At 32.6% G+C, this 24,667-nt stretch overlaps 1 protein-coding gene across 1 annotated transcript; it reads right to left on the bottom strand.

Moving 5' to 3' along the window:
• LOC145242933 (protocadherin-19-like) lies at window positions 1–24,520 on the bottom strand. Its single transcript, XM_080106042.1, has 4 exons — window positions 24,079–24,520; window positions 16,389–18,803; window positions 14,936–15,059; window positions 1–276 (listed from the first exon to the last, which is right to left on the bottom strand). The coding sequence occupies exons 1-4, from the start codon at window positions 24,115–24,117 to the stop codon at window positions 125–127; spliced, it is 2,730 nt and encodes a 909-aa protein (XP_079962168.1). The 5' UTR covers window positions 24,118–24,520; the 3' UTR covers window positions 1–124.
• Between the last annotated feature and the right edge of the window lie 147 nt (window positions 24,521–24,667).

Genomic DNA, 24,667 nt, shown 5'->3' with positions numbered 1-24,667 from the left:
TATATGGCATCAATATTTAGCACAGGTAATTATTTTGCCAGTGAATATCTTTGTGAGGGAAATATAATTTGAATATGTGTATGTATTGTTTGACTTGAAAGTAGATTAGTTTTTGTCATGATGATTAATTCTTTTGTGGTACTGGAGGCAAAGGTCTTGTATTTGAAGTCTGTTCATTGTTCATTTCTATAAGATTCCTTGATTGTGGATAAGGAGCAGAAATATCACTTTTGTTTACATGTCCTGATTGAATTGATGATTTCCTGCAGGACAAGTCTGAAAAAGTAAAAGTCTCGTTATAAATCATTTACTAACAAATTTCACAAAATCTCAAACTAGTTTTTATTTTTTCATTCTTAATCTTATCAGTCTGTTATTTTAATTTTACATATAATCTGTATGTTATCCATTGAAAAGGTGAAGTAGACTGAAGGTTTTCAATGCCTAACAGAATGCTTGTGCATTAAATCTATTACTTACCTTTTTCTCATTTATGGTAACCACTAAAATTTGGAGAAGAAAATTCACCTGTTATGTTTGAGTCATATATATGTCCCAGGATGAGTAAAATTAATCCTTTGAACAGAACAGTGTTGCACTACTTTTATGTCTATTTATAAAGATTAAAATCATGATATGCTACTAAGCCTGATGCTTAGAATGATTTTTTTTTTTTTTTTTTTTACAAGGTAGTCACTACTTATCAAGGCCTGGAAACCACTCGGGGATAACAATTATTGCGTGTACAGTATGTTAGTATTGGAGATTTGATAAAGTGTTTTACTTAAGGGGGCGGTTCATCAGGAATTTATTTATGTAGGACTTGAAGACATCCAGGTTGTAGTCAGGTGGGAAACAGGCAAACGGAACAGAGCTCCACAGGCGTGCACTTCTAAGAAAGAAGATTTGTTCATGGAATCTACATTTTGGTTTAAAATTTTCCCCACTCTTTTAGAGTGGGGAAAATTTTTGACAGTGGTTTCAGCTAGACGGGTGTTTATTGTGAAAGATTGGCGAAGGGGGACCAGAGATTGGAGCTCACACGAGCACTTGCTATGGAAGTAACGATAAAACAAAGACAGGCTCGCAACGTCTCTTCTGTGGGAGAGAGGTTGCATCCCCCAATAAGCCACAAAGCCTATTTTGTACTCTGTCAAGGCAGGATAGGCTGTTTTTAGCAGCTCCTGCCCAGATGTGGCAGCAGTACTCCATCCTTGGACATACTTGGCTCTTATATAGAGAGAGAATTGCATCAGCAGTGAGATATCTTCTGGAGCGGTAGAAGGATCCTACCATTTTTCCAGCGACTTTGGCGACTTGATGTATATGTTCCACTTCAGGTCAGGAGTAAAAGTCAAGCCCAGAAGCTTATCAAAACATGGAGCTTCCCCTAGACGAGAGCCATTCATTTCAATTGATGCCAGATAGTGATCAGAGCGTTGATGATGTAAAGATCTAAAAACATAAGATCTAAAAACATAAGCTGACCTCACAAGTTGCATTATTGAAACGTAATTATAAGTTTAATCTCGAAGGTTCTATCGCGAGGTACCAAAAGCGAAAATAAAAAATAAATAAATAAAATAATGGAAAAAAAAAGAAAAGTTAAATGCATTTAACCCCCACACCCACCACATCCCTTAAGTACCAGAACAACCCAAGCATGCTAGCTACTAGTCAGTTTTCAAGATGACCTCGGAAGAGTCGGTGCCTTCAGAGCTAAGTTTAAAACTTTATCCATAACTGTTGAAATGTATCCTGTCTTAATTTTGCCAATTTTTGTGGATTATATATATTTTATTTATTTATCTTTGTTCTCTTATTGCAGTCTTACTAATTGAAACTCCTTAACATTACCTATCATGTCTTATTACTCGTGTTTTAACCTTTTTTGTTTGTTAAATATGTCTGGTATTACCCTAAAGTAGCCTTTAAATAAGATGCCCCCAATCTAAAAACATAAGCTGACCTCACAAGTTGCATTATTGAAACGTAATTATCGAAGGTTCTATCTCAAGGTACCAAAAGCAAAAAAAAACAAAAAAAAAAAAACACTTCCATGAATTAATATGGGAGGGGAGACTATCTTCAAATTCTATTCTAAACTGGGAATGGGCAAAGGACTTATACTATGTAGATATAAATAAGTCCCTCTTACCGTTTTTCTTTTTTTTATAATGGAGAGTATATAATGCAGTGGATGTGTTATCGGCAGCTCCAGTAACTCTCGCTTCTCCTTTTTTGTCCCTCAGTCCTCATTTCTAATGAGTGATGTTTCTGACAAAGGGTGAAGAAAAAGCTGCTTCCCAGGTCGGTAGTACTTTGTGAACAGTAGTCTGAGATGTCGGAAATTTTCTGTCTCTATGTCTATCCTTGTGGCCATGTCACCAGTAAGGGTGCTAGAGGTAAACGTTTTCATCTGGGCTGACGTTAACCGCCTGATAGTCAGGGACCCGAACCTTGGAATAACCACTAAGGAGGCTGTCCTATCAGCAGGTGCAAAGTACTGGGGCTGCTGTATTGCCATTTGGTGAATGGATTCTGGACCATGCAGTAGTCTCTGGTGGGGCCTCTCAATGCCATACTAGTGGGTAATTGTTACGGCTTTACCTTATCATATGCTACAAACCAAAAAAAAAAAAAAAATTTCCTATCTTTCCTCTCTTACTTTCTCTCTCTGCTCTGCTCTAACCAAGTATACTGACCTGTTCCACAAACCCCAAAATCCTCAACATGAAATATCTCAAAAAAGAAAACACGAATAAATCTAGACCCCCATCCTCCTACGTAGACCCCTACTACCACGTCTCCTTCTCCAACATCAGGGGTCTACGTTCTAACCTTCCAGAGGTTGAAACCCAATTACAGGAGAAGAAACCTGGCATATTCTTCCTAAGCGAAACTGGTATAGGGCCGACCACCTCCCTAGATGAGTTCATAATTAAAGGATACTCTAACCTAACATCTAAATCTGACCCCCAAGATCGCCACAGGCATGGAATATGTGCCTACATTAAAGATGGCTTCCCATGTGGGAGGGATATCTCCAGAGAAGACCCTAATCTACCTTATATGTGCTTCTGGGTTGCACTTGCTTACGCCACCGCATTTATATTTGCCCTCTATCGCCCCCACAACAGTGGAGTTACTGTCTTTAAGAGTATATCAGAAAAATTGACCACATTCTGTCTGCTCATCCCTCAGCTAACATTCACATTTGCGGTGACTTCAATGTCCATAATGTGGAATGGCTGACCCACTCAAATAAGACTGATGATGAGGGGAGGTTCTGTCATGATTTTGCCATTGCCTATGACCTCACTCAGATTGTCCGCGAGTCCACCCATGTGCCCGATAGTACCGGTCAGTATGCAAGCCTCCTAGATCTTTTTCTATCCACATCCCCTGAGCTATGCTTGTGTTCTGTTCTATCTCCTCTGGGATCCTCCGACCACTGCGTCGTATCAGTTAAGATAAAAATGAAATATAATAAATCTACAGACATACCTCTCCACCGTACTGTATACCGATACTCTATGGCGGACTGGGATAGCTTCCGTACATTCATATCTGATCTCCCTCTCCATTGCATGTTTAAAAAAGGATGTGTCCTCTATAGTATCAGATCTGACTGAATGGTTACTTGTAGGCATAGACCAATTCATACCATCCAAAAAATTCCAACAAAAAACCTAACAGCAAGCCATGGTAATCCCCCGAATGTGCTGCTGCCATCGCACACAGAAATCACTTTTTCCATAGCTACCAACGTAATAGATGCACTGAAACTAAAGCTGCTTTCAGAACTGCCAGCAACCACTGTAAAAGAGTAATTAAAAATGCAAGAGAACTATATGCGCAATCCGTTAAGTCCAAAGTAGCTGAGCAGCGGCTTGGTACCTACCAGTTTTGGCAAATAGCAAATAAGATCCTGAACAGAAACGTGCGTTCTATCCCAACCATCATCAATGGACCAGAGGTCATCTTGACAGCATCCGACAAGGCCAAACTATTTGCCAAAAACTTTGCGGTAAATTCTACCCTGTGTGACGAAGGCCATCAACTCCCCATATTCCCTCCTATAACAGACAACACGCTATGCAACATACAAATATCTGTGCGTGAGGTCGCCAAGCTAATCAAGAACCTTGACTCCAGTAAAGCAATTGGTCCCGACGGTATTCCAATTATAGTGTTAAAAAAATTACAACCAGAACTTTTCCCCATACTTTCCAAACTGTTTAAGCGTTGCCTTAAGGAAAAGTGCTTCCCAACACCCTGGAAAACCTCATCAGTATGCCCTGTATTTAAGAATTCAGGTGAAAAGTCATCTCCCTCTCAGTACAGACCAATAAGTCTCCTGTGTGTCATGAGTAAGTTGCTGGAATCCACAATAAATAGAGAAGTAGTCAACCACCTCAGCAGAAATAACCTTCTTAGCGACACGCAATATGGTTTCCGCTCTGCTAGATCTACAGCAGATGTGCTAATGGTTATATCTCATAGGATTAGTGAATCTCTTGACAAAGGTTCCTTTCTAGGGCAATTGCTCTTGACATATCAAAGGCCTTCGATAAGGTTTGGCATAAAGGCCTACTACACAAGATTTCCAGCTACGGTATAACTGGAAATGTTTTCTCTATCATTAAGTGATTTCTCTCAGATAGGCTCATAAGAGTAGTGGTTGATGGACAAAAATCAGAGGCTCACAGTATTAATGCTGGAGTCCCTCAGGGGTCCATACTGGGCCCAACTCACTTCCTGATCTACATCAATGATCTCCCAAAACACATACTAAAATCTTTCGTTGACATCTATGCTGATGACAGGACCATCTATGGCAACACATCAAAGGCTGTAAATGATGATGTTCTCTCTGATTCACTCTCCTCTGATCTTGAGCGCGTGGTACAGTGGGGAAAGAGGTGGCTGGTTACCTTTAATGCATCTAAGACCAAGCTCCTATCTTTACATCATAAACGCTCTGATCCCCATCTGGCATCAATTGAAATGAATGGCTCTCGTCTAAGGGAGGCCCCAGGCTTTGATAAGCTCCTGGGTTTGACCTTTACACCTGATCTTAAATGGAACACATACATCGTCTGTGGCCAAGGTTGCTGGGAAAATGGTGGGATTCTTCTACCGCTCCAGAAGATATCTCACTAATGATGCAATTCTCTATCTATATAAGAGCCAAGTATGTCCAAAGATGGAGTACTGCTGCCACATCTGGGCGGGGGCTGCTAAAAACAGCCTATCTTGCCTTGACAGAGTACAAAATAGACTTCGTGGCTTGGTGGGGGATGCCCTTTTCTCTACCCTGCAACCTCTTTCCCACAGAAGAGACGTAGCAAGCCTGTCATTGTTCTATTGTTATTTCCATGGCAGGTGCTCGTGTGAGCTCCATTCTCTGGTCCCCCCTCGCCAATCTTTTTCAAAAGACACTCGACTAGCTGAAACCACCGTCAATAATTTTCCCCACTCCTTATCTGTGCCTAAATCAAAACGTAGATTCCATGAACAAAGCTTCTTTCTTAGAACTGCACGCCTGTGGAACTCTGTTCCGCTTGCCTGTTTCCCTCCTGACTTCAACCTGGATGTCTTCAAGTCCAACACAAACAAATTCCTGATGAACCGCCCCCCCCTAAGTAATGACACCTCACAATTTCTCCAATACTATTGCTACACTATCGCTTGGATTACTGTACACACAATAACCCTTATCCCTGAGTGGCCAGTGGGCCTTGATAAGTGGTGAACTCCATGTAAAAAAAATAAATAAATAAATAAAAAAGATGGGAGCTTGTTTTTAGATGTATTAAAAGTAATCAGCCACCTCTTCCCCCACTGTACCATGCGCTCGAGATTAGAGGAGAGAGAATCGGAGAGAACTTTGTCATTTATGGCCTTTGATGTGTTGCCATAGATGGTCGTGTCATCAGCATAGATGTCAACGAATGATTTAAGTATGTGTTTTGGGAGATCATTGATGTAGATCAGGAAGAGAGTTGGGCCCAGAATGGATCCCTGAGGGACTCCAGCATTAATACTGAGGGCGTCTGATTTCTGCTTATCAACCACTTCTCTTATGAGCCTATCAGAGAGAAATGATTTAATGATTGAGAAAACATTTCCAGTTATACCGTAGCTGGAAATCTTGTGAAGTAGGTCCTTATGACATACCTTATCGAAGGCCTTTGATATGTCAAGAGCAATTGCCCTAGAAAGGAACCTTTGTCAAGAGATTCACTAATCCTATGAGATATAACCATTAGCACATCTGATGTAGATGTGGCAGAACGGAAACCATATTGCATGTCACTAAGGTTATTTCTGCTGAGGTAGTTGACTACTTCTCTATTTAATATGGATTTCAGCAACTTACTCATAACACACAGGAGACTTGTTGGTCTGTACTGAGAGGGAGACGACTTATCACCTGAATTCTTAAATACAGGACATACTGATGAGGTTTTTTAGGGTGTTGGAAAGCACTTCTCCTTAAGGCAATGCTTAAATAGTTTTGTAAGTATGGGGACAAGTTCTGGTTGAAGCTTTTTCAGCACTATAATTGGAATGCTGTCAGGGCCAGTTGCTTTACTGGAATCAAGGTTCTTGATTAGCTTGATGACCTCACGCACAGATATTTGTATGTTGCATAGCGTGTTGTGTGTTATAGGAGGAAATGCTGGGAGTTGATGGCCTTGGTCACTTAGGGTAGAATTAGCTGCAAAGTTCTTAGGAAATAGTTTGGCTTTGTCTGATGCTGACGAGAGGACCTCAGGTCCATTATTTCAATTTTGATTAAAATCCATTACAATTCTAGAAAATGTCCAAGATTTAAGACTTAAGCTTAATGTATCTTGAGAAAGAAATTGAATTTTAGAGAATCTTGCTGAATTAGTTTGTAATGGCTATGGATCAAATTTTATGTAAATCTGATATATTTGATTTTTAAAGGTTATATTATGCTTTCTAAAAATACTCCAGAGAGTGAAATTTGAGGAATATTTATTAATTGATGTCTAATACATATTGTTAAAATTTTACAAATATTCTGCCTTCTCCTTTTCTCCTTTAAAACTCAATGTATTCCATACTACTCACCCTTACATCGATAAGCTGTGTTCCAAATTCATGATAATTGGTTAATTAGTAGAGGAGAGAATCTTCTACATAAATAAATTATATATATATATATATACATATATATATATATATATATATATATATATATATATATATATAACTTTATATAAATAGAAATGGATATTTTTTTAAATATTTGATTCAGGAAAAAGTTACTTTTAAAAGTCAATTAATCGTTTTATACTTTCCTTTCATTATTATCGTCATCTGTTAATAAACAGACAGAGGGAAAGAGTAATCAACAATTTATAGAATCAGAGTGAGGGAGGGTCAAGCATCAAACAATGTACAGTGAGAGAGTGTGAGAGTGAAAGATAAAAAGTGAATAAGAGATAATCAGTTATTTGCAGTTTAGCATTAATTAGACTGAAATGAAAGTTTTTTTTCAAACATAATAAAATTTTCAAACTAATAAATATTTTAGCATCCATGTTCCGTGATTAAAATACAGAGGAAAAAAGCTGTAGGAAAACAAATCTTGGTTGACTTATCTTTAGTATAATACTAATTAGCTCTGTCTGTTTGTTATCACTTTGCATAGTTCGTTGCTTGAAATACTTATTTAAAATAAACATTTAATTCATAAATTTTATTGTAATCATGAAAGAAGTCGTGCTCATTTATTCTGATAATGTTTTTGTAATTCTGATACAATTTATCTAAAATGTGACCATAAAAGGAACAGAAAGAGAAAAAATCAATTTACTTTTTTCCTTACAATTTAGAAATAAATTGCAACTTGTTGAAAATCAGTTTGATCTCTCTAAACAAAGGAATATTTAAACACAAATGCTAAATATTTGTCCAGGAAACAATATCGCAAAACATAATTATTTGATATTTTAAAACCAAAACAATCATTGAATTAGAAAGCAATAACAAATGAGCCTAAATTTAAAAAAATATACTTTTTCAAAATCAATATGCAAATTAATTAATCTTGCAATTGATATAGCATACTTGCAGGAGGACCAGACATTGCTCACAATTGAATGGGGATCAACAAATGTTACAACTTCCAATACTTTAATTGTTATCAAAATTGGTGAAATCACCGGTTTCAATTGCTCCCTGCTTTATTCAGATAACAACTGCAGTGCTCTGGGAGGAAGCTTCACATGCTTCCCCACAGTAAGTTAGTCCACAATACATTGTAGTTTTCATTGCATTATAGAAAACCTTCTGTTGATTTTATGAAAGTATTTTTATATAATGGCTTCAATAAAAGTTTTAAATGCAAAAGTCAAGTTCAGTTGTGCTCTAAACAGAAACATTGATTTTGAATGCGCTCCTGTCTTATCCAAGAACTTACTGTTGATTTTATATATTTTTTTTTGTTACATAGGCGTCACCACTTATTAAGACTGATCGGCCACTCAAGGATAAGGGTTAAAGAGTGTAGAGTAGTCAAAAGGACAATATAGTAATCAATAGTAATGGAAGTTCGGTAAATTTGTTAACTTAAGTGGAACGGCTCATCAGAAACTTGTTCACGTTGGACTTGAAGACAACCATATTATAGACAGCTGGAAAGCAGGAAAACGGAAGACAATTCCGCAGGCGTGCAGGTCTAAGAAAGAAGCTTTGATCATTGAATCTATGTTTAGGTTTAGGCACAGATAAAGAGTGGGGAAAATTATTGATAATGTTTTCAGCTAGTCTAGTGTTTCTTGTGAAAGTTTGCCAGACCCTTCTGCTTGTGCAATGATAAAACTTCTCAAATGCACTTGTGATGTTAAGCTGTATAAGGATGTTAACTTTGGTCAAAATCGGACTGTTCCTTCTTTAATTGGATTCTTTTGATTATCGATCTTCGATACTGATCAGGAATACTCTGATACAAAACTTATCTAAGAACAATCCTAGACTCATAAAGTACATTTGTGCAAAATTTTAAAATAATTGAGTCATTTTGGATTTCATAGGGAATTAACTCACACACACACACACACACACACACACACACACACACAAAGTACCTTTTATTTATATATATATATATATATATATATATATATATATATATATGATAGATAGATAGATAGATAGATAGATAAAATAAAATTTTATTTTCTTCGACCAATGGGAGTGTACAGGATTCTTCTCTTTCTTCAAGAAGCTAATAATATCTTTTTCACTTAGTATCTTTTCCTATGAAAAATCTTCTTCAATTTTAGGATGCCATCTTCACATTTGGAATTTATCTTTCACCCACTTAGATTATTACAATTTTTATGTTTTTTTTTTTCATTTGCATTTATAAATCTGACTAATCAACATTTTCTGTGGATTGTACCACATTTTTCAATTTTTCTTCGATGAGCCTGGACCTCCTTTGGAATATCATTTTAACCTATACATTTCTGTATTATTATCAACTTTCATATAAATATGACTTCTTTCATAATTTGTAGTTTTTCAATTTATGTGCTCACTAGCAAAATTTATAGCTTACCTATGAATATCATTTTGCTAATTACTTTCTTTTGAGGATAAGAGCAATTCTTTGAAACTCCATGGAATATGGAATTTTTTAAAGTTTTCAACTTGTATTCTTTGTCAAATAATAAATATGTTGTCAATTCTAATTTACAGAATTTAAATTCAATTTCTTATATCAATACTCTATCTCGAATATTGAGCTTTTTCATCTGATTAGGATAAATATCAATATTTATACTTGCCTTAAGTTTACAGAATTATTCAATTTGTAAAATTGAAAAGTTATATTGAATATATATATATATATATATATATATATATATATATATATATATATATATATATATATATATATAAAGCTGAATGTCTCTGTGTGTGGGTGTGTGTGTGTGTGTGTCTGGTCATGAATCTATAATATAAAGCTGAATGTCTATGTGTGTGTGTGTGTGTGTGTGTGTGTGTGTGTGTGTGTGTGTGTGTGTGCCTGGTCACGACTAGGCCACCTCCGTGGCCTTCGGGCCAAGATCAAAGTGTAGTATCTGTTCCGGCAGATACTGCAAGCAAAGACCCTATGTGGGGGCGACCCCACAGATAAGACCTTTGTCAATGTAGGGGCAACCCTTCATACCAATTGTCACTATCCAGCTCCCCTACTCCCCGGGGAGTTGGTCCCCATTTCCCCTTCACTCCTCACATTAAAAATCAGCCTTGTGCCTAATTTGCTTGGTGGGGGAGCAAATAAATACCGTGTGTGTCTGGTCACGAATAGGCTCCTATATGGTTGACTATTTTAAAAAACTGATTACATATAATGATAGAAGATGTATTGAGACACAGGAATGGGTATGTTCGATCCTGCAGAACGGTGGTTCATTAAAATTGTGGGGTCTGCGTTCGTGCTTGGTCCACAAAGTATGAAAATAAAAAATTTAAAAATTTAAAAAAAAACGTTTACAAGTGTTTTTGAGATAGATGTACATAAGAATACTTTGACAGGTATGTTTTAACTTAAATAGGGATAGTATAATAAAATTGTGGGGTCTGCGTTCGTGCCTGGCCTCCATAGAATTGAAATAGGCACAAACTTTAATAAAGACTTTCCATATCTATCTGCGTAAGTCTGCTTTGATAATTATGTTTCTGTTTGAAGAAATATGGTATAATAAAATCATGGGGTGTTTGTTCGCACCTGACCTTCATAGAATGGAAATATATGACAAAGTTTAACAAGGTTTTTTAATATAGATCCACAGAATATTGTGATAAGTGTTTCAGTGTGAACAAGTATGGTATAATAAATTATGGGGTTTATCTATTTTATTTTTACTTTCATCATATTTTGCTTTGTTTTTGATACCCCCAAATTCGCAGCTATCTCTTTACAACCCTTCGTTTTCATAACCTATTATACTTTCATAAATCAGAGTCCATTTTCTGTAGGCTGTTTTTAAATCCAGTCAATGACGGGTACTTTTGCTAGTATAACTACAAACCGTTTCAGAATCTAGAATATCCCCACTACCTGTACATTTACCACCAGTGCAACATATTCAAATGGAGAAATTGATGTGCTCATTCGATACAAAAACACACACAAAAAATTATTGCAGCACTAAACCTTATATTAATTCAAAAAATGTTAGAGCAAATTCTTGTCTATCATGTCATAAATATCCATATGTTAATTTAAATTAACTTTAAATATTTATGTAGTATTTTAATTACATTTTTTTACAAAATTATTACATTATTTTTTTTATTAATTAATTTTAAATTAGTTTATATATTTATTATTGTTTATTTTTTATTTGCTTAATTTATAATCTATTCAACTAAAAAGGAGGAGGTGGGAAAATATTATGAAAGGTACCATAAAGGCCAAAGTTTCAATAGAGTCTAATAAAACCTATAAATACCCACAAAATCTACAAGATTTATAAAATTCAATAAAATTTATGAAATTGAACAGGAATTCTATAATCTATAAGATTTTTGACAACTACATTGATACATCGATATGCATATATATGTTCATATTTATTATGTATATATATATATATATATTATGCATATATATGTTCATATTTATTTTATATAATCTATTATGCTCCTATTTATTTCTCTATATCTATCTGATCTATTCTCAAAACAAATTACCAAATGCATGCTGAAAGTACCAAAAGGCCTATATTCAATGAAGACAGCTGATAACTTTTAAAAACTTATAAAATTGCAGTAATTAATAAATTAAGTAAATGCAGATATGAATATGGTTATTGAACAGAGTTTTTATTTCCTATAAATTATCCTGGATACCAAGAATTTAATTCAATTACACCTTAGAATTCACACCTTCAATTCTATGCCAGAATTTGCTTCCTTTTAAGTTTTAAGTTAATATATTGTGGTTTGTACATAAGGTATATTTATCTTAAGTATATAGAATGAATAATATACATAAAATTGCATAGCTCTAAATGATTATTTCACATTCTATATTTAATTAATTTGAATGGATAAAATAGGTTAATTGCAGTTTAATTTTTGCATAAAGTCTTTATTAGATCTCATAGTAATTTCAGTTATATTTTATGTATAATATTAAATCTTTACTATGGTATATTTCTTACTCTATATAGGAAATTATAACTAAAATTATTGCCCTTTTATTTCTATAGGTTTTAAATAAGCTAGCATATATCTCATTCTATGCATACAACTTTGAATAATTTCCTGGTTTTTTATTCAGTTAATTATCGTTGGATTCCAAGGTATACAAATTACATCAATTTTTCTTATTAGGTATATATTTATTTGCTTTACCTAAAATTGACCATTTTAATTTATAATAAATGTTATTTTTTAATAACTCCCTAACATGTCTAGCTGAAGAAGTGGGAGGTTTTTCAGGTTCTACATTTGGTTCAACTTTAAAATAGCACATGTGATTTCCATATCTCTCCTTAAACAAAGTGATTGCAGGACCAACATAAGCCTTAGTGTTATCTGCAGTAACTACTTCACATTCGTATACTACACTTACAGTTTAACAGTTTCTATTTAATAGACAATTCTTATTTCTACAATTACAATTTTTTTCGATTATAGTATTTGTATCAGTGGGTTCTCATTCAACTTGTTGGTAGCAAGTGTTTTGTATTTTAGTGTTATTATATTCTATTATAGAAGCAGCTAGATTTTAAATAGTGAAGAAAGGTAATTGAATAGTGTTTTTATTAAAGAACTTACCTAATTTACTATCTTTAGAAAAGTTCCTATCCATAATGCGATAAAATTTTTTGGCATATTTGAAAGAATATGTTTACTGTATAGTGGATTAAACAATATAGTGGAAAGTCTTCTATTAAGAAATAATAGATTTATTTAATAGAAAATGAATGCTTAGAATTATTATCTATGTATAACAAATTGTAGTTTGATTTAAGATAGGACTCATGTATTATTAATCAAATCCAATGTAATATCAAAAAAAAAATAAACTACACTATGATTAATGTTCATATATATTTTTCAATCAATTTTTCAAAAGAATTTTTGCAACTTTGTTTCACCTCATCAAAGTTCTTTGGGTTAAAGTTAACAAAAATAAGTGATTTTCTCTATGTAATCCTCCTACTATCTCAGGATTGTCCTTATGCAATTCCCTTAGTATATAAGCACCACACCAAATCAGTGACCTGTGCTAAATTTGGATCTCCCATAGTAATAGAAAAATTATTTTCTCTAGTTTTCCTTGTCCATAGCTTATTATTATATGTGATTAATGTTATAGCTAGTCTAATTATGTCAGTTTCTTAATTAGTTATATCAGTTTCAGTTTGAACCATGTTAAGAGTCTTATCCAACAGAAATAGAATAGTACAAGTCAATATCAAATATAATTTGTTATTGTTAGTAATCGCCAATTTTTTTGAACCAAGAAATGATCTCATTAGTGGAGTTAAAAAAACACACAAAAAACTATGAATCTTTTTTGAGGAACTTATATATGTTTCTGAAGATTTGTTTGGTGAATTTCTACCATTCAATGAAACACGAATAAGATGCAAGAAATCAACAGTAAAACAATATGGATGTGAAATAAATACAACTGTGGCTTTGCAATGTTTACTATATATATATATATATATATATATATATATATATATATATGCTCTAAAAGTGTAAATCCATTTTTGTTTAAAAAAGTTTTATTTAATGTATACACATTACAAGTAGAAATGGTCAGGTTGAAGAATACCCTCCGTCATAACAACTACCCCGATAGCATACTATCCACCAGACGTGTTAATAGTATAAGAGAGGAGAATGAAGCTCAAAAACCTCCAACAGTATGGCTACCATACATACGAGACATCTCTGAAAAGATTCAGAGAATATGTGCCCCCTACAACATCAGGACGGTATTCAAGAGCGAGTCAACACTCAGACGACACCTGGTACAAGTGAAGCCCTGCATGGAGGAAAACATGACCAAAAACTGCATATACTCCATCCCATGCAGTTGGAGAAAGGTTTACAAGGGTGAAACATGCCGCCCCCTTAAAGTAAGGGTGGAAGAACACCGAAAAGCGGTAACTAAAGGGGAGACGGAAAAATCGGGTATAGCCAACCATGTCTGGATGGAGAGAGGGGGGACCATCGCCCCCTATGGGATGAAGTAAAAATAATAAACAGAGAGACCCACTGGAAAGTGAGAAAACTTAAAGAAACAGCTCACATGCTCGGACATAATAACCTACTGAGCAAACCAAGCATAGAGCTGAATGCAATTTGGACACCTCTGATAGAAAGAGAAAACCTTGAATAACAACATAGGTTTAACATTAACAAAAACCAACTAAGAATTGTCCTAGTGACATATGACCAAGTTGTCCTTGACGTTGTATCAAAGTTTACAGTTACCCAAAGGTGCTGAGTTCAATCCTGAACGAAGGCAGTGAAATGTAACATTCAAAACAGAGAATCAGCAACTATGTCCCAGAGCCTAGCTGGAGTCCGAACACGGTACCCCCGTAATAATAATAAAGGGTTGGGTTTGAGACTCCTAACAAATGTTTCCCCAGTTCGATACGAAACATCTAATGAAGGCCGGAGGGCAAAACGGCCGAAACGTGACGATAACAACCAAGATGAGGAAGTCAGTCCGACAATCTCAATCAATGAAAACACCTCATCTCAAAAATACAGACAATTACTATTACAAGTATATATTTTTCACAATTATATAGTCTTTTTAAAAAGTATAGTTCATTGATGAGTTAGATAGGTGTCTTATAATCTTCAATCTTTTGTAAATTTAACTTAATGTTTATAAAGTTACCTGTTCTTTGTTGGTCATTTGGTGCATTCTCTTCCCTCCAGTTCAGTTCTGCTTCTGATTGGGAAGGTACAGCAGTTCTCCAGGTGAAATAATCTGGTGGAATCGATACATTTTGTGCATACATCTGTTTGAAGAGATGAAGACAACTAAAAACACAACAACAATGATGTACAAAATATATAAACTTGACATAATGTTTACCAAAGATCAACATTTAAAATATCCCATGAAGAGAAAACTAAAATATCCACAGTTTTGTTTTAGTGTTAAAGTGATTATTTAAAAATTCTCACATGAATCACAAAAACATTAAAAATATTATAAAAAGTATCTGAAAATTAAATTATTAAAATTCAAATACTTGCTCATATATACAAAACTCAGTATGCAATTAAAACATAATTAGACTAACTTTTTATAATTGGAGAAATGAAAAACTAATTCAAAATATTGTGTATTCAAATATTGGTCTTGTGTTAATATTGAGATTAGCCCTTATTGCAGGAGAGTGGTTCAATTCAAAATTTTTATTATACAGAAACTTTAACATGATCTTTCTTATTTATAATTGAACATATATTCTCATCTGTACTACTTTAGTCACAAGGTTTTGGCAGACAGATGGTTGGTAATCTACTGAGAATTTCAAATTGAAACTTTTATTGAATTTTGGAGTGATCCGTTGTCCACACACTTTACATTTACTAAATCTTTATTAATTCTTTATAAAATGGTTTGATTGCTTTAAATACACATTTAATCTTTTTTTTCCCTTCCAACTAGGTAATATATTCCCAGTCTGATAAAAATGAATTAATTAAAATTCTTTATCTCAATAACTTATTCACAAATGTGGTTGAGAATTATTGAATAATACAAGACAAAATATCAGATTCCTGGTTTGATTCTATCATTTAATAAAATGAACAAATATATTTTCTCACTTTAAAAACTTTGTAAACAACTTTATTTAAGATAGAAAATCACTAAAAAAAAAATTCAAAAATATATATGAGTAATGAATATATGACAAATTCTATATCAATATTTAAAACATATTTTATTGTTTTAATATGAACATAAGATACAGCAGAAACTTTTTTTTCTTTACATCAGTTTAAACTTTAAATAACTTTATGTGAAAAATTGTATACCCATAAATAATTTAGTGTTAATTCTGCTTCTATTTAAAAGACAAATAAACAACAAAGTTACTAAGCTTAGAAAATATGGACTTACATATCAAATAAATATTTTTATTTTTATTAAACCAATAGTGTAAAATTAGAAGATTAACTAATTTTAGCACAAAATAGCCATTTCCAAAGTTATGTTATCACTGAATAACTAAGCAAGGAAATTCTGTTATTTAGATTTATTTGTATTGCCTTACCAATGTTTGTTGGAAAAGAACATGCACCGAAGAAAAAAATGACACATCAAGAATACTTACATGTGATGAAACATCACTTAGTGGTTGTGTTTTCTGTGCGAGAGCATCTGCAGTAGTGAGCTGTCTTCTTGACACTGGCATTGGAGTATTTGTTGATGGTGCTTGGTTCATTTGCAAAGGCTGAACAGGATGAGGCCAAGTGTTTCCTGGGTAAGAAGGAGCAATGAGTTGTCTCTGTTCACCAACATATCTATTGGAAGGATCAAGTGCGTGGGCATAGGCCACATTTGACTGACCATTACATCGAATGATGCAGATTGATAATGAAGCTGTAATGAAGACAGCTATTGTGACTGCTATGACTGTAATAATAATGACGAGATTAAGATGCACCTTCTCTTCAGTGTGAAGCTGAACAACATTTAACATTTCTGATGTGTTGTTGCTGATAGTGAGTGTTAAAAAGAGAGTAGTTGTTGCTGATAGAACTGGCCTACCACTATCCTTGACAAGAATGTCAAGCTGATAGGAGCCAGCATTTTGTTGGCTGAGTTGTCTATTGAAAGCTAAGAAACCAGTGTACTGGTTGATGGTGAACATCTGTTTGTCATTGCCTCTGATTATTTGATATTTTAGAAATGCATTCTCTTGACTATCACTGTCGGCTGCCTTTATCTGTGTGATGTTCTTGTTTCTGGCATCAGGGTAATATGTGACATGTAGATTGTAAGGTTTAACACTGGGAAATGTAAAATATGGAGCATTATCATTTTTATCAGTGACCTCAACAATCACATTGACTGTGTTATTGAGAGATGGTGTTCCATTGTCTTTCACAAACACCTTGAAGTGATAGGTATGTTGAAACTCATGATCAAGAGACATAATTGCTGATAGTAATCCATTTGTGGTTATTTTGAAAGGTAAGAAGTGTTTGTTGTTATTGGTGATGAGAGAATATGTGAGTTTTCCTCCATCTCCCAAGTCTGGATCAGTGGCATTGATGTAGCCAAGAGTAATTCTCGAGTTTTGATTCTCATCAATGAAGAATTTAAATGTGTCTTTTTTAAATTGTGGCCTTACATCATTGATGTCCATCACTTGAATGGAGAATTTGCTGTTACTATGAAGAGGAGGAGAGCCTTTATCTTGACAACTGATCACAACATCATGGTGCTCTTCTTTCTCTCTGTCAAGAGGATTTTTCAGTGTCACTTCATATTTCTTTGTACCTAAATTCTGAAGCTGAAATTTATCATGATGAAGATGACAAGTGACATCTCCATTTAGTCCTTCATCATTGTCTATAACTTTCACATAAGCAATAAAAATACCAATTTTATTTTCTTCAGAAATTTGAACTTTGTTGTCATCTGATTCACTCACAAAATTGACATCAATAGTTGGAGCATTGTTAAGTTGACTTATCACATTTATATAAACAATTGCCAAAGAATTAAGTGGTGGAGTACCCCCATCTACAGCTTTTACATATAATTTATGTATTATTTCTTCATCGGAGTTAAACATTTTCTGCAAAAAGATCTGTCCAGTTGTTTCTATTAATTCAAAGAAATTTTTAACTTTTTCTGATGTTTGATGACTCCAATGATATGAGACTCTTCCATTTTTTCCTGCATCCAAATCAGTTGCTGATAAAATAGCAATTGGTGTAACTTTACTTTCTTCATTCTTTATTGAAATGTTGTACATTTTCTCAGAAAATATTGGAAAATTATCATTAACATCATTGACTGAAATGTGAACATTTAATATGCTTTGTTGTGGAGGAATTCCTGCATCTTTAGCCACAACTTGTACAACATAAGAATCTTTTGTTTCTCTGTCTAATCTTTCTTCCAATTTTATTCCAACTTGTGAAATTCCTTCAATAGTTGAAATAATATATAATGAAAATGGTTCATTTTTCATCTTTTTCAGTTCATAAGCAATTTTCGAATTTTCAAGTCCAATATCTTTATCATTGGCATTTGGTATTATTACTTTGGTTCCTATGCCTACATCTTCATCAAATTGTATATTTTCTTGTTTATCTGGAAACTCTGGTTTATGGTCATTTATATCTTTTATAATCACTTTAATTTCTAAAATCCTCATTGAAGAACCTCCTTTACGAACAGCTACATCAATGAGTTGAAAGCATTGTTCATTACGTTTACACATTACTTCTGCATCTAGTGTGATTGTTGTATAAAGTTTACCTGATTTCTTGGACACTTGGAAATATTGGGAACTTCCTGCCTTATTTTTTAATTGGCTGAATGTGATAAGTTTCTTCTCTCTAAAGGGAATATTTTCCTTTACTTTTGAGTCTGTGGCAATATCTCCAATATAGGTGCTTGGCCTCTTTCCTTCCTCTACAGTGTAAGTCAAGTCTACACTAATGCAAAAGGGCAAAATAGACAAGACCACAAGAGTCCATATCAACATTTTGCTTTTACTTAAGCGTATCACCTGTAAGAAAAAAGAAAATATAGATATAGTTATGTTTTATATGTATATATATTATATATCTCTCTATTTGAAACTTAATGTCTGTGTGTGTGATTTTGTGTTAACTCTAGAAAGAAAGGTTTCAGAATCTATCCAGAAGTGCATTGTCATGTATAATTGACCTGAGAATATAACGGCAGTGTTTCTGAATCTCTAACTGAACTTCTAAATGGATTATGTAGAATATTTTGTTGAGCTTAGGTGATTGTTTGAGTTTTTGAGCTAAAATTTACAGAAGAAAACATTGTACTTTAAATTTATGTAGTTATTTTATCACTTCCAGAAATGACAAGCTTCTCTTTAGGGAGTGGTTTGTGTCAAGAAACTTGGAAAGGATAGGTTTGGTCGTGCTATTGAAGCATCCTTAATTTTATTTGGGTGGTTTTAGTAGCACTCTTAATGGGAGCAATAAATTTAAGATTGCAGTATTACATTTGATAAATAGTATATATTAATTGTAGGTAGGTGTGTTTTAATGCAACATTACCCAGGAGAAATAGCTTCTGTCTTTTGTTAACTTTTGACTGTTTGTCTCAGGAGCTGGAGCTGCCACTTTTGTCAATGTCGCTGTCATCGTCATAATAATAATAATAATAATAATAATAATAATAAAGTATTATATTTGGTAAGTTGTATAACTTAATCTAAAATTATGAATATCCTAGAGAGAGTCCGTGTGTTTACTCAGCATTATCCGGTAGTTATAAAAGTAATATTATTATATAGTATTACATATAATAAGTAATATAAGTTTATCCAAAATGCTCAATATTCTAGATGGAGCAATTGTACATAAAGCAGGTGTTTTTAAACTGGGAGAAATATTTTCATACTATTCAATACCAGAAAAGGTATTCTTCATTGCTCATGATTCAATGCTCATTAATCTAGATAGAGCAGGTGTGTTTACATGGTTTGTTATTACATTATAAAGTGAGGAGAAACTCAGTTTTGCTCCTGAGCAATAACTTTAAAACTGAAAACTCAGCTGAATGATTTATATTATTATGGTTTTTAATACATTAAAACTAGAGAGAGGAACGAAGGAGAAGGATGTGGTAAAGGAGAAGAGGGAAAGAGGTAAATATAAGGAGACGGATTGAAAGAGGTTCAGTGACAGGAGTTTTAATATAAAGATGTTACACATATTTTTTAACTTATTTTATTTTTTATGGATCTGGGCAAAGACGAGTAGCGCAGCTAGTTTATACTAAAAATACACTAATCTATCAATATGATAATACTATGTTAATGTGAATATTTATTTGTTTATATTTTTACAAAGAGAAGGCAACTAAATAATCTTGTTTATTCATGAATTCAAAATTAGTTTTTTAATGGCAATTTTGGTGTTCCAGAATGTAAAATAGAAATCATCAGTAAAATTTAAAGCATTAAAATCTTGGAAATATGTTTGAATAAGAAACAACTAATTCATCATTTTGCATTGTTGACTTAAATTTCAAAATTTAATTTATGTTTTTTAATATAGCGGCCACATAAATTAAAAATAATAATAAAACAAATCTTATTTTAAAAATGCACAAACATTTATGACATTTTTATTGAAAAAGATGAAAATGATTACATATATTTTAATTTCATATAGAATTAACCGTCAATATATAGTGTATTTTACCCAGTAAGTATAGAATGCATTTTTCAAATTCTAGAAGTGTAGATGTTTTTGAGTTTGCTTGAAAACATACATCTATAAACACAATGAATTAAAGAAAAAACACAAATTTATTGCTCATGTATTTGAACAGTCAGGCTAGTCTTTTAAAGGAAAGATGCCTGTGTGTTAGTGTGCGTGTATGTGTGTGTGTGTGTGTTTGTAAGTCTACTTAAAACTTTCTACAGCCGCATCTGACTGGGTGAAAACCAGTACCATCTGAAAGAGCAATTCCTCAGACGCATAATATGTGAAAATTAGAAAAAAAAGATGAATTCTGTGATGTTAACTGGACTACTTTTTGGAATTTTCGCATTGTTTTCACAAGTCACGCAATTGTTATTGACTAAAACTATGTTTATAAACCTTATTTTCAACGTCATGATGTCATAAGCAACTGTGGTCCTGTGGGCAAAAGCTTTTGCCGGTAGCTTTTTCCCTCTTTCGCATTTCAGGTTCAAGCCTGCCTACTACAGCTTTTTTTTTTTTTTTTTTTTTGCTTTTGCAGTTGCACGAGCACTCGCTGCTATTTTGATTGAAAAAATGTTTTTATTTATTTATTTTTTTTTTTTTAGGAGCGTTCTAGCGCACAGACAACAAAAAGTGCTTCTCTTTGTATCCCTTCTGCTAAAATATATGGTGGGGAGGTTGTCACATACTTCCTCTTTTTTGGGGCGATTCCATTCTTTTATTTTTTAAATTGTTGTGGAGGAATTGATGAAAGTGCTCAAATCCTTAGTATAGCAGCTATGTCCAAACCGAACTTCATGTCCACCTGGACAATGCTGGGCATCCATGCTAGTCTATTATATAAAGGAAACTTGTCTGTGTGTTTGTGTATGTATGTTTGTATGTCTACTAAAAACTTTTCCGACCAAGTCCGACCGAGTCAAAACCAGTACCATCTCAAAGAGCAATGCCTCGAATAAATAATAGTGAAAATTAGTAAAAAAGATTAATTCTGTGGTGACCATTTCTGTTACTGGACCATTTCTTGCAAGGGAGTGGTCACTTTTTGTGTTGTGATTTTCGCAAGTTATGCACACGTAGCAAACTGAAACGTTGTTTTGCAGCGTCAGGACGCCAGAAGTCATCATGGCTGTAACAGCTAGCACATTAGCCAGTAATTTTGTTACATTCTTTTCCTCTTTAGCATTTCAGGTTCAAACCCAGCTGCTGCAGCTCATCTCATTTTTTACAGTTGCATGGGCACTCTTTACTATTTTGATTGAAAGAAAAGTTGTTTTGATTCATATATTGACTTTTTTTTAGGGGGAGGATCCGGAGAATAGCTACTTCTCTTCATATCCCTTCTGCTGAAATATCTGCTGAGAGTGAGAAATTGTTCTTTTGTTGGGCGATTCTATTCTTTTGTGAGGGTATTGATGAAAGTGCTCAATATTCTTAATATAGCAGCTGTGTCTAAATCGAACTTCATGTCCACCCGAGCAATGCCGGGTATCGATGCTAGTAACTGCATATGACTCAGACATTTTATTTCTCTTTTACTTTATTCTTCTTATTCTTAAAATGATAGGTTTATTTTAATATATGAACATGAAAATTATCTTTTGATATGAATTAGTATCTTCATTAAATTGGTTAAGTGTTGAAGAACTAATATAACTCAATAGAAATTTTCTGTGTCTGATTCAAGGAAAAGGTTATTAATTTACATACTGTTATATACATATCTCTAAAATTCACATTATTATTTTCCTAAAATTAATTTTAATTTTTCATTTTAGGTAAACTTTCAATTTTGCTTAGGTAAACTATTAGGTTCTTCTATTTCAATCAAAATATTGATATAAAATTATAATGTTTATAAATGGAAATTAATATTGGATATTTAGTAAAATTACTTTTCAGGATTGAACATCTTATGATAATTACCAATTTTATTTCTCTCATACCTTTCTCCATTATAGAAGAATTGAAAAAGAATGTCATATTCCATTTGAATCTTCCATCAGAGGGATTTCAGTTGTACTTAAAAAATACTCTTCATTTTGTTCATCCATCTATTTATTTGTAGATATTTAATTTTAATTCTCTAAGCTAATTAATATTTAAATCAAATGCTATGAGTATTTGAGATATTCTAAGCCCAACAAACTTATATATGCGTAATTGTTAAATTCTCAGAAAAAGTTTAAAGTTTTGCTTAATGAGATAGTTAGTAGTTTTTAAAATCAGTATTAAAATTCTATATCTTTGCTCTTATTAAACACTTATATGACAATTGAGAGAAATCAGTTGGTTGAGATGTGTTCTTTATTATTATCTCTGCTGGAGTTATCTCCCTTGCACTCATCTCATATTGTTTTTATGAATATTATCTTCCATGAGAAATTAAGGTTAATTCTATGACATTATACATTGAGAGAAATTAAAAAATGTGAACATTTAAACATTATGAGTGATTAAATTTTCCAGATAAACTTGTAGGTATATCTTTTTTTTATTATTTTTTACTCATGTTCACCTCTTACAAAGCATATCGCCACTTGGACGTAAGGGGCTACTATTTGGGGCTATGTCTAGAAAAGATTAACAAGATATTTATGTTACATGATATCTATCTATCTATCTATCTATCTATCTATCTATCTATGTTTGTGTGTGCATGTTTATATGTATGCACAAGTTTTATAAGAAACAATTTCATCTTGACTGTTGTCTATCTAAAAGATTATAAAAACAATAATAAAATATATTATCCTGACGAAAACATTATATATTAAAATATAGTTAAAACAAAAAATATTTCAGTATTAAAGTGTTTGTGAGTGGATATTTAGATATTTTTTATATCCAGGTAAAAATTTAATTAGAAATTATTTATTTTTACAAATTAATGTGAATTTTATCTATTTGATAGTTATATTTAAATTTAAGTTTCCCTTAAGTTGATTTAATTTTATTTAAACATTAAAAGTATGAAAACATATTCACTCATATTACATATATTTGAAAATCTTCAAAGTGTACATTATTTGTGTAATAAATTTGGCTAAAATTAAAGATTGTAATCAACATAATGTCATTAGCAGATCCCTTTAATAATTACTTAGAAATTTGAAATAGGATATTTTGAAGAATTAAGAAAGAAAAATGTAAAAAAATTGAAAAAAAAAATACAAATAAACAAACAATAGAAAGAAGATAACAATTAAGTTCATATTTAAAATTCATGAAAAGTAAATTTATTTTTACATTTTTATTACTTTTGTCTTCAGATTTAATTTGTAACAAAAATTGTTATCATATAAAACAAAATGGTGGATGTAATGGCATATGTATCAAAAGAAAGCGGAAACATTTCATGTGTATATCATGTTGATTTAATATCCTTTAAAAACTATATTGAAATTAAACAAATTATACTTCATGAAAATATTGAGCATTTAAATCATTTTTTGACAAATATATTTTTCATATATTTTACAATATACACCATGTTGTCTGGAAGGATAAGTGTGTCAGATTTGAGAGAAGTTCTCACAAATTACGTTTTTCTTGAATACAACAAAGAAAATAGAAAAAAATTCTTCTTACCTTTGTTGGATTTCCAATATACTTATTAATACAATTCATTATCAAGTGATAATTCACTTAATATAAGGTTCTGAATGTGAGATGAAATATAAAGTCGTGTCTATGTGACAAAGTAGTAGTAGTCCTAAGATGTATGCTGTGTGTGTAATGGCTACATTCACTAGAGGAAGAAGGAAGTTGAAGTTTTTAAATAGAATACCAACATTATCACTGCCCCACCCCATATCCATATCACACGATGTGTTAATCTAAAATTATTTTTCTTAATTAATCCATAAAATTGTTTTAAAATATATGTTTGAATTATTGAATTAAAAATGCCAATATAGAAGTAGGTTTAAACATTTTTCTAATATTGTGTTAATACTTGTCCCTTTGTTCCCAAAATGCATTATTTCTGTCAAGATATTATTCATCCTTTATAATCTCTTTTCTTCTCTCTATCTTTGTCTTTCTTGATTGCCTATTTTTTTATTCTTTCAATGAAAGTAGAATAATTGTTGTATTATCTTGTTATTATCATATGTAGAATGTAAATTTACATGTTTTGATATCATCTATTAAAATTATTGACTCTGCATATTAATAA

The sequence above is a fragment of the Euprymna scolopes genome, chromosome 21 (assembly GCF_053919585.1).
Source record: "Euprymna scolopes isolate OS-2025 chromosome 21, ASM5391958v1, whole genome shotgun sequence".
NCBI lineage: Eukaryota > Metazoa > Mollusca > Cephalopoda > Sepiida > Sepiolidae > Euprymna > Euprymna scolopes.
This window is presented reverse-complemented; position numbering and strand designations above follow the sequence as displayed.